The following is a 12755-nucleotide window of genomic DNA, read 5'->3' as shown; positions in this document are numbered from 1 at the left end:
TTTTTTTTTTGTCTGAATATTACTCTTTAGCTCAGAATCTTTAAATTTTACCTTATTATTAATGTTTATGTTACTTGCTTGAATCTTTAACCTAACTTTTGTAACTGAACTCTGTATATTTATATCTGCCCTTGGTATGTCTATCTTTGATGTTGAGGTTTATTTAGTTCAATTCCTTAACCTAGGCCTATATTGTAAAGCGACTTTGTTGGAAAGGCTATATAAATAAAAAAATCCTATTATAATTAATAACCACCCAGGATACCAGTGCTCTGTGAAAAGTAATTATTTAATGCCAATATTAAAAGGTTGAGGCATTTTTGCACAAAAACAAACATATTGCACAAACTTTCTATTTGCATTTGAAATTTAACTCAAACAAAATACTTAGTCATTAATTAGCTGATTAAATACAACTATTACCTGCAACAATTTTGAGTGATTTCAAACAAATGTTCTACAAAATGTACAGTAAATAAACATAATAAACTCGATACTTTAGTAGTGGCGCGCGCAGTTTGGGGCGCTAGGCGAAGTGCCCATAGCTGACTAGATTTTAGCTCGCTGATTGGCTACAGTTTATGTCAAACATTTATATCTAAAATCAGCAATTGGCTAAACTGCTCCAAAGACCCGCCTTTCTGGGGCGCTTTCTCCAGCGCCCCAGAGCTGATCACGTGTACAGATCTAGACGGGACGTGTAGAAAAACAAACATTTTGAATTTCTATAATATTTTTCAAATATACTAGCTGCATTTACTATCTCAAACACACAAATATTGATAATTTTATATATGATTTATTTATGTATTTACATGTATTTGACTGCAGTCTATGGTATATGCTCATGGGGGGGCGGCGCCCTAGCGCCCTCTATTGGCCAGCCGCCCCTGTGTGTAAGTGTATATAGTGTATAATAAATAAAATAAATAAAGTGTTTTATATATTGTTATATGGTTTATTATTAAATTAAATTATTATTATTAATTATAATACTTTATATGTGTATATAACAAAATACTTATTATGTGTATATAATTATTCAATTAAATATAAAAATATGATTTATATTTAATTATTTCATCAACTCATGACACCCAGTCTGGGGAACCCTGGATTCGCCTTATATACATTTTTAACCTAAAGTTTAAAGTGTCTTGTTTAATTTCTTAATTTCTCAATTCTTCACTAGTCACATGTTCATCCAGGTTCAGATGTTCAGCCTAAACCACAAACAGCACAACATGTAAAATGTCACAGAATCAGGTCTGTTTTCTTTAATGAGCACATTCCCCCGATGTTATAGTCAAAGAAATGCAACTAGAAAATGTCAACGGCTGACTTTTAAACTGAACTATTAAACCATAAAATCTGACGGGGGGAACATTTTTATTTGGCTAGTTGACCCCTGATGACCCAAATCTAAATTACTCATGCATTTGAAAGTTGATAAAATGCATTCAGCTAAATATTCTGAATTAAATGTTATGAACATTAAAAGGTGAACGCTTTTGAACATAATTAGATAATTTTATGCTCATGCAATATTATTCCCACTGGCGGTTTGCAAGACAAATAAAGATGATATCAAAGGATGTGAAAAATACAGATAACCCACAACCCTGCACTTTGAGGAAGAATAAAAAAAAGAAATGGAAAAAATGAAACCGCATGGGCCGTGAATATAATTTGAAATTCTCTTTCGAAGAATCATTTGCTAAAATAATATTCCAAATGGTAGAGCAATACAGAAAAACAGCAGATTAAGTGTCATTATGGGATGTCAAAATAAGAAGAAAACATTGTGATGCTTTAAAAAAAAACGCTGATGAACTTCTGACTTCAGTCTTTTTGTTGCTGATAATGCCGTGTAAATCACACATCACATTTAAAGCAATAGTTCCATAGAAATAGTCTTCATTTGTTCCAGACCTGTAGGATTTTCTCTCATCAGACACAAAATGACGGGTTTTGCAGAATCGCACACACATTTGCACACAAATGAAAATCAATGAAGATGATGGGGCTTCAAATGACAAAAGAAAAGCACCATAAAAGATGATTCATCTGTGCATAATGCTTTAAAGATTTCAGTCTGTTCCTAACATAAAGCTATCATAGAACTATCAAAAGACCTGGAATATAGTGCACACTTCTTTGTTTTAGGGCATTTGTTGAAGTGTGACAGCCTTGATTCACCTTTAGTGTAAAAATGTACACCTACTTCAACATAAAAACTTGCAATGTTTGTATTTTTAATTTTTTTCCCTGTCACTGGCCAGAATTCAAACCGTGAAATCAGGGTTAGGCATTAAATGATGACAAGTATGAGAAAATGGGCTGATCATTGAACAAATAGTTGTAATCAGATTTAGCGTTTAAGGGATAATACAAGATTTCATCACATTGCAAATGGCTGTCAAAAGCTAAAATGCTACAAAATATTGCATTTTTGCTTTTGACAGCCATTTGTTATGTATATTTATTGATTTTTAATTTATTTGTATTATTAAGATTATTTTTTTTTAATAATAATAATTATATATATATTTGTTGAGGAAATATGCAATTGTGCTATTGCAAGTTTGTCTTTTTCTAACCGCATATATTGAAAATGCATTATTCAGATTATTCATTATTAAGAAAGACACCACACGTTATATTGAAATAGTTTCATTGGAAAGTGGTTTATTAAGAAAGACCACACGTTATATTAGTATATTAGTAAGAGCTTTGCTAAAGAAAAATGAAGAAAAGGGATGTTAACGTAGAAAGCTGTGTTGCAGACGCAGAGCAGGAGGCTTCAATGAAGAAAGTCCCAGAGGAGAAAAATGCGAAAATGGAATGCGTCTTAAGGAATTTCCAGACCTCATGACGTCACAAGACATTGGAATCTATTAATATTTTTTGCTAAGATATGTTACCTATATACAATAAACTTATACTTAACTACGACTAAGAAGCTCGCTTGCCAAAAGACTCTGATTTCTAAACTTGAGCAGAACAGACCACTGATCTGTGATCTATTTTTATCTGTATCTATTTTTTTCTTTTTAAGTATGAAAATTTGAATGCTTATGAGATCGGACAGATTTGACTTGCTTTACCTAACCTGAGAATAAATAAAATAAGGTAGAAGGTGTAGAAGATTTAGCACCATAAAACAATATATACAGTCAAACCAAAATTTGTTCAGACACCTTCAGCATTTCACACATTAACACAGTTTATTTGATATAGTTTAGAAATAAAATAGTTTAGAAATAAGGTAATAAAATATGACAAGAACTCTGCGTCAGAACAAATTCATCTTGATATTGTCAGATAACACTAAAGCAAAACATGGTCAGGTCAAAGCGTCTGAATAATTTTTTTACTGGTAGTCCACTGCATGAAGAATCTTTGGGTATAATATGTCACAGTTTACTTTATTTTGCTATCCTCACTTACATAATCGAACTATAGTGTCCTGCACTAAAAAAAAGTAAAAAAAAAAAAACGTATATCTGGTGTCTGAATAATTTTTGGTTTGACTGTGTGTGTGTGTGTGTGTGTGTGTATTATGCTCAGTTTGATGTGAGATATGCATCTTGGGTTCTGGAGGAAACTACAGCAGCATCACCTCGACGCCACAAAGACTTTAAAATAACCAGAATCAGCAACACATCAAAGAAAGACAAGTAGAAACACAGCGACTGACAGCAGCGTTATGTTAAAAACAAAATTTGCTTTTATTTTTCTCCTTCCATTTAAATTCTCGACATTTTTCTCCTTTTTGTGAATTAAAAAGATTTACACACACCTAAAAACAAAGGACAGGGAGAACTGTAAAACAAATGGCGTTCAAAAGAAACATTACATCACAGCACAGAATGCGTCGTTGTGGATGACAACGCTCTGTTATTTTCCGCTGTTCTTCAGTTGCATCATTGATTTCTCAAACACAATTATAAGGGGGATAAAATCCATTTGTCTGAAACAGAAACACAACCAATCATGCCTGCTGTAAGAAGGCTGGAGATGTACAGACATACACACACTCACACAAACATCTATATTACAGAGATACTGAGGTGGAGGTCTGGAGGACGTGAGCACCACGGGACGCCCGGATCGGGATGATTTGGCTGGAAAGGCCAGAAAGTCAAGGGTGTCAAACTCAATACCTAGAAAGCTGGAGCCATGCAGAGTTTAGATTCAACCCTAATCAAACACACCTGATCCAACTAATAAAGTCCTTCATGCTTATTTAAAAATGACATGGTTTGTGTGTTGAAACAGGGTTGGACCTAAACTCTGCTGGGCTCCAGCCCTCCAGGAACTGAGTTTGACACCCCTGCTCTAAGTCCTTCAGAAACCAGCCGAAAGTGACACTGGCTGATCGTGGGTTTTTACCCGCTGACGTCACGTTCTGCGCCAAAACAGCATGCGCTCTTGACATTCGCCGAGTCTCGGAATAAAGCACTTATTGAAATGCGCCGCAGTGGGTCGATCACCCGCTGCTTTCGGAGGAACTGGTTCTGTTATGTCTTCTTAATGCCAGTGTGCTGTTCAGACAACTTAATTAGTTCTAATTATGCACATTAGTAATTAGTGAATTCTTATTCAAACATGTGCAAATGATTGACATAAAACCATCTGTTTCTCACAAATCCCTGGAATTAAAATGAAATCTATCTATCTATCTATCTATCTATCCATCTATCTATCTATCTATCTATCTATCTATCTATCTATCTATCTATCAAATTTCAAAACCATGCATCTTAAATGTAAAATATTATTTTGAGTGTATATTTAGCCGGTTCTTTTTCTTCTCTACTCAAAACTATTTTTGTGGTCTGGAGACATATTTCTAAAAAAATGGATTACAATTGCTAGACTTCAAAATGCATAACATCACATAAAATGCTGAAAAACAACAAGATGCGATGCAGCAACCCAAGACATCATCCTGACATGTGCAAACAGACAGATACGCCGTCTCCAAAATGCAACATCTATGGTGCAAGGCGCACCACAATGACATTAGCACAAACAATGTCCTCGGCGGTCATTTTTCTCTTTCATGGTGGGGTAATATTGTTGAGAAATTTAGGTAAACTGTTGAAGCTTTTAGATAAGTATCTGAATAACACCAAACCTTCACTTCTGCACATCTTTGTGCATGTTTGTTTCTAGCCTGAAGTCGTTTTACATTTCTCCTGAATTTGAAATGAGAACAAATGGTGACATTAATGATACACAGTACCGATAACAAGTTTATATTCTCACATTTTAGATTATTTTCATACAATTTATCCGACTACTAATAGTTGGACTATCTATCATTCTACCATCTACTTCTAAATGCAAACTGTCTTGATATTTTGTCTCCAGATACACAGTATCAATAGAAACTGACATTCAGTTTTTGAAAAGCTCTGTACATATTTCAGTTATGTAACACAGGCTAATGCAACACAAACACAAACACCTGCAATCTGAGAGCAACTGCATAAACCAGCCTAAAGTGGCTGGTTCCCACACTATCAGGCTGGTTTTAGAGAGGTTATGGGAATTATCTAGCTTGCAGGTTGGTATAAACCAGGTTAACACCAACTAACCACTTCTTTAACAGTGAAAATGCTGGTGAACAAACATTTCAACCTAGCCATCTTCTGTTCCTAAATAAATAAACGGTGCTCTTATAGTTTAAAAACTGTGAATTAAATAAATGCATAATGTACATAAAACTACAAAATGCAAGAATAGTGATTTAGAAATGACATCTAGTGGCCAACTGGATAAAGTAGCTTCACTGTCTCAACTTTTCTTGTTAAATAACACTAGTCAACATTGTGCAGTGCTGGCATCTAATCTGGAATAAATCAACTTTTAGATCGACAGACATGAGGATGATTTTTACTCTTCAGGCATGGTTTAATATGCACAGACAGCTACAAGTAAGTCGTTTTTAACGTTTTTTAGGAAAAAGAAGTCAGAATTAATGGTTAATTTAGTAAAAGTCACTGTGAGATAAAAAGTTGAAATGACCTTTTTTTAATAATTAAATCAAATTAATTATTTATTTGTATTATTTCATGGTGGAAACAGGCACTGAGATCACAGAGACCTTTCAAACAGCTCCTGTCTGACCCATGCTCACATTCGTCCTCCACACCAGACCTCTATCTCAGACCCCTCTGAAGATCAGCGCAGGGATCACGAGGGGAAATGATTCAGACACCAGCAGAGCCCCATCACAATAATCACACATCCATAGAAACTCCACCCAAAACAGACACTGACATGCGTTATACCCACACAGAGAATTGCAACAACATTTCATACTTTTTTTTTTTTTTACTTATATTTGAGGAGAATACATGTACACAGAGATGATCGGTGGACCTCGAGGGCGATGCTAACGTGAGTATGACAGGAGAAGCTGGAAGCGGACAAAAGCGGACGAAAGCAGACTGTCAGAAGGATAACAAGTTTAATAGACTAGAAAAATCTGTAATTTCACCTGCTTTTGTGCTTGAAATTGAACCTTCATACAGTGACGGGAAAAGTACTTAGACACTTAAAAGTCACTTAAATATCTTAATGTCAAAGTATTAGATTTCTCACTTTCTAAGCCATTTTTGCAAGGTCAGGATTTTTTTAAGTAGATGAATATTGTGTGTATATATATATATATACAGTACAGACCAAAAGTTTGGACACACCTTCTCATTCAAAGAGTTTTCTTTATTTTCATGACTATGAAAATTGTAGAGTCACACTGAAGGCATCAAGGGCTATTTGACCAAGAAGGAGAGTGATGGGGTGCTGCACCAGATGACCTGGCCTCCACAGTCACCGGACCTGAACGCAATCGAGATGGTTTAGGGGTGAGCTGGACCGCAGACAGAAGGCAAAAGGGGCAACAAGTGCTAAGCATCTCTCGGGGAACTCCTTCAAGACTGTTGGAAGACCATTTCAGGTGACTACCTCTTGAAGCTCATCAAGAGAATGCCAAGAGTGTGCAAAGCAGTAATCAAAGCAAAAGGTGGCTACTTTGAAGAACCTACAATATGACATATTTTCAGTTGTTTCACACTTACCATATATACCATATATAATTCCACATGTGTTAATTCATTCATCCTTCAGTGTGAATCTACAATTTTCATAGTCATGAAAATAAAGAAAACTCTTTGAATGCGAAGGTGTGTCCAAACTTTTGGTCTGGACTGTATATATTACTAAAATAGCTAAAAAAAAAAAAAAAAAAAAAAAAAGACAAAACCACCAAAATTACTAAAACTTTAAAATGAAAATGAAAACTGTAATATATATATATATATATATATATATATATAATTTAAAATATTAACAACAATTAATAAAATATATATCTCAATGATTAACTAACTTTCGACAACCAGGAAATGTTAAGATATTTTTAAATCTTAATTTCTATTGTTTTATCCTTTGCAATCTAACAATCTTCATTTCAATAAATTATTGTTTGCATTGTAAAAGTATTTGTAATTTCTTAAAACCAAATGGCACTACGTTTAATATTTTCCGATGCAAAGACAATCACATATTTTTAAGTGTCATATAAGCATCCAAATACTTTTTGTGTCCACTGTGTAGTTATACTAAGCAGTATGCAAAATCTGTTATCAGTGCACAGAGAACGAAATGCACTCAGTCTTCAGCATTCATTAATAACAGCATAGTGGCCGTCAGACTTTACATTAGACTTTAAATAGGTTTTGGTTTTATTCCGGGGGTTATTGCTGGCTTAAATGCAATAATGGAGCACATATTCAGGGAGAACATTATCGTATTATAGTATATACAGCATTAACATTGCAAACTGAACAGTCAGCGCTCATGCAGGGTCATTGTGAACGGCGCACCGCTGTTTTATGTCAAAGCCTCTTCGCCGTGTGCTCTTAAGTGGCGTTTAATTAGCCTGTAGTGGATCAGACTCCACGTCGAGCTCGAGACTCAAAGGCACAGCTGTCCTTGAGGAGGATTCTGTCAGCGCCTGGACTGAGCTTGATTTATGAGCTCTGCCGCTCACCAGATGGTGGACAGAGAGAATATGACACTCCGCTTGCTTAGCCAGTCGCAGTTGCTGGCTAATTACATCTTTATCTCCTGCTAATCTGATTCTGAACGGAAAAAAAGAGGCGGCGCACAGAATCTAGTGGCCTACTGCGTTCCATTCAGCTCGGACTGTTGGATTTTCCAACTTCCTACTTGGAAAATTGCAATCTAATGAACCATCAATTCAGACAGGAAATTTGTGCAGAAATTCACACGGAGATGTAGAGGATATTTACTTAGCCCCACACACATAGAGGCAAAATATGTTTATTGTGGACATAAAATAAAAAATGTCTTCCCTCGTTTTAGTTAAATCGTGGAAATGAATTAAGAATTTGTTCCCACAACTTAATTCAAGGTCAATTAAACAATGGAATAAATTAATACGGCATGGCCACGATTTACAAAAATGAGAGAACAAATTAGTACAGTGTGATCATGATTTACTAAAACAACTAAAATGTGGGAATGAACTATACAATGTAGCCACGATTCATAAGAGAACGAATTAGTACAACGTGGCTGTGATTTACTAAAACTTGGGAATGAGTAAGAAGTGACCATGATTTACTAAAACAAGAGAACAAATTAGTACAGTGCGAAGAGGATTTATGGATAAAATGAGAGAAGGAATTAGTACAATATGACTGTGATTTACAAAAACAAGAGAATGAATTAGTTTGGTGTGACCACAATTAACTTCAATGCCTACGTGGCCATGATTAACTAAAACTTGGGAACAAATTAGTACGAGTTGGCCGCGTTTTACTAAAACGAGAGAATTAATTAGTTTGGCATGAGTCATGACCATGATTTACTAAAATGAGAGAATGAATTAGTACACCGTGATCACATTTTACTAAAACACCTAAAATGAAAGAACAAATTAGTATGGTGTGACAACGATTTGCTAAAACGAGGGAACTAATTAGTTTAGTTTGGCCACGATTTACCTAAAAAGAAAAATCATTCTTAATTCATGGCCACGATATATGTATTTTTTCTGCATGTCATGTGCTGGGGTCTGTACAAAGTGTTTAGCAAATATGCATAAAACATGCTGAATGGTCCTGTTTGTTAGCTGCACACCTACAGAACAAATGCTAGCATTGCATAGCATAGCAATTTGGTTGCGAGAAGACTGTTGACAAAAAACAAAAACAACAACTGTAAATTGCCATTTTGTTTCTTATGTAATGCATGTAGTATTTTTGCAGGAAGTTGGTGATATCACATAGGAATACATCCGTTAATCATCTCTGAATGGAACTCAGCATTGCACCAACATGTGGACATGTACGTAACCGCAAAATGCTGAGGATTTTGGTTATGTTATCGAGGCAGACATGAGCATTACATCATTACTGCAGAATATATCACACATTACAGTCATCAACAGCATGAAAAAAAATACAGTACACATTTGAAATTATATTAGGACGCCTACACGCTAGTTTACAATGTAAATGAGTTCAATGCAGATGGTGCATGACAAAGGATGAATGCAATGGTTTGGAAAAGCGATGCTGCACTTTGAACTGTATATTAGTCCAACTTTCACATACTCAAAATGGATCCTTCCAGCATGTAAGCGTCCTCACATTTTACTGATTGCTCTCTTTTACGGATGAGTCGACTTGGTCAAATTACTTCCACTTTAAAAAAGTTAATCATGGTAAAACAGAGCACGATACATTTTTTTTTTTTTGCTGTTTGATGAATTCAGTGATTTTTAGTACAAAATATTTTCACACACGGCTTGTGATCAGCTGTGACATTTTTTTTCTCACATGGAATTACTATCATATTTATTCAAATACATATTAACATTGTCATCATCATCATCATCATCATCATTATAATCATTATTAACACCAAAAAAGTAATAGCAGATAACCTTGCAGATTAAAATGTACACAGTGCAGGGGGTTAAAACGGGTTGGTGCAGGAAAGTGAGGTCACAAGAGGGACATTTATAACCGGTACATGCTATCCACAAGCAACAAGAAGTCAATGAACTATTTCAGGCCAGGAGATGCCAGAAACTTCTGCTGCCTTCAAGTCTTCGTGGAAGGTTCCTACTTACGAGTTGCAATGTTGCCTTCAAATAATTCTTAAAAGTTGCACTATTATGAGTTGCAATGATGCATTTTAATAATTCTGAAAAGTTGCACTCTTGAGTTGCAATGATGCGTTTAAAGAAATCTGAAAACCTGCACTCTTATGAGGTGTAATGACACATTTATATAATTCTGAAAAGCTGCACGCTTATGATTTGCAATTATGCTTTTAGATAACTCTGAAAAGTTGCACTCTTGAGTTGCAATGATGCAGTCAAATTATTCTAAAAAGCTGCACTTTTATGAGTTTCCATGATGCATTCAAATAATTTCGAAAAGTTTTCTAAATGTTTGCATGTTTAAATGCATTTTAGCGGATGAATGACATCTACAGCTTTATTTTATTAACTAACATTTGACAACCAAAAAGTGTCCAAATATTTTAACTTCCAACACTAATTTCCAATTTTTTTTTTAATTTGCAATGAGTTTGGAAATTACTTTAAAGCATTTCTCTTTAACATCCCATCAAACACAAGAGAACAACACTAAATGTGTACAAACTAAACGTCTTATAATAAAAACCAATGATTCTTGGCTAATCCCGTAAATATGATCATTCCCTCATGACTTAAAGGCAGCAATATCCTCCGAGCCGAAAGACTGAAACAGAGAGGCTGATGGGAAATGTATTTTTTTTTTACGCTGGAATGAGGGGCCTCTACTGCATATATATTTACACTGAGTGTGAAGGACTGACGATTTGAGTGATGGACAGACTAAGGTCAATATGAGGGCTGGACGTGGGTCAGGAGTTTGCTTTGGGATCGAGAGCCCAATCAAATGCAATCAAGGGGCCAAAATGACATGGCCGTTCTTGCTAGAAAGAAAACATGTGCAGGTTTGACATCATTCATAGTAGCTATGCATGTCAGAATGCACCACTGTTCAGCTCAGATCTCTGTTTCAGGATCCGAGGATCAACAGCCGATGGGCCCGCTGATGAACTGGCACAAACAGCTTCGAGAGGGTCACCCGAACATTGCATCCGTCATCATCGACACGTCACTGTACAACCAGCATGTCCAGCACGCACCTCAAGAGACAACCAACTGGCATTACACTTGACGTTCACATCATTTGCATCACATATCAGGTTTGGACGAAAAAAGGTGACCATCGTTGGCGACGGGAGGGAGAAGTGAAGCGGTGATATGCGACCGGGCGTGAATGGGAAAAGGAAGGAATGACTAGGAAGTTATGTAGCAATGGCTCCTGGATTAATGCATAATTTAATTTTGTTCACAGTGATAGGTTCGTATTTAAAGACTCCTTTCAAAGTGGGAAAGTTTTAGACCTTCATCAGAACAGAGATGGAGAGGCAGAACCACAGACCAACTCCTGATAAACGGCCGTTCAGAGACGCCGCTCCTCCATACACGGCCCCGGGCCCTGTAAGAGCAGAGAAGCAGACGTGAACCGGGTGAATGAGAGAGAGAAAGCTGGTCAACATGAAAATCTTGTGACAGTGTGCAGCATGAAAAGGCAATATGAAATCATAATAGACTATTCATTTTTTTTTTTAGTGCATTTACTAATTGCACTGGTGTTTTTCATCTTTAACAAAACAAAAACAAAAAAACTTTAATTATTAATCAATATTATTTAATTTAATAATATTATTGATATTATATTATATAACATATATTATTTTTTCACTTCTAAAGCAACTGTCCAGTTTGGCTGATGTTATTATTATTTTGTTTTGTATGAATTTTGTGTTAGAAAATAAGTTACTAAGAACATGTAGCCTATTAAAAAAAATAACAAAAAAATAGCTTTTTAAATGACTGATTTGTATTACAATTATTTATATTAAAATGAAACATTCACATAAAAAAAAATTCAAGAATATAATTTCAAATAATTTACTGTATCTTACACAAGAAGCTAGAATAAACAGTAAGGTTGTTTATATGGTATATTTTGGATTATTTTAGTTTGTTTGTTTAATATTCAACTTAAAATGGTAATTTCATGACAAATAAATTTTTCAGTGATCTTTTGAAACTAAAACAATTTGAAGTGTTTGTGAAAACACTCTGCATTCTTAAAAAATCAAAACGTCATCCCAAGTGAAAAAAATTACATATTTTTGCAAGCCAATGTCAGAAGGAGGAACCCCCGACCAAAAGGAGCAGGCACTGGCTAGGAAAAGTCATCAGTCATGAGTAGTTCCACCTGCTCACCCTGCAGACATGCAACCACCCACAGCTGTAACCAGTGATGGCCTAATGGAGGTCATCATAAAGTTAGGATCTCTGCTTCAGTCTGGGGTTGATGGTCCCAGGATGAGATGCTGAAACTCTGGATGGTCTAGAGAACAGACCAGCTGAAGAGTAATGAGATAACCAGCAAAACAAAAAAGAGAGTGAATCTTGTCACATCTTACTTAACGATCTGCCTTTCTTCTCCTCAGTCTTCCCTTTTTAAGGTGGCTGGTAAAAACGGATGAAGGGAACAAAACCACCAAAGATACCCCAGACCGTAAAGTACCAAAGTTCCAGTTTAAAATTTCCTTTTGACCCTACTATTTTCTTGGTT

General features: G+C 35.4%; 1 protein-coding gene across 2 annotated transcripts in view; it reads right to left on the bottom strand.

Annotated features, from left to right (window-relative positions):
- Positions 1–9850: 9850 nt before the first annotated feature.
- The window catches only part of LOC132103430 (igLON family member 5-like), a 180429-nt gene continuing 177524 nt past the window's right edge, over positions 9851–12755 (bottom strand). For both annotated transcript variants that reach the window (XM_059508529.1, XM_059508528.1), the window contains exon 8: positions 9851–11603. In XM_059508529.1, the coding sequence (XP_059364512.1) occupies positions 11503–11603 (101 nt within the window). In that variant the 3' untranslated portion in view covers positions 9851–11502. The remainder of the gene's footprint in view (positions 11604–12755) is intronic.

This window comes from Carassius carassius, chromosome 24, assembly GCF_963082965.1.
Source record: "Carassius carassius chromosome 24, fCarCar2.1, whole genome shotgun sequence".
NCBI classification, from domain to species: Eukaryota; Metazoa; Chordata; class Actinopteri; order Cypriniformes; family Cyprinidae; genus Carassius; species Carassius carassius.
This window is presented reverse-complemented; position numbering and strand designations above follow the sequence as displayed.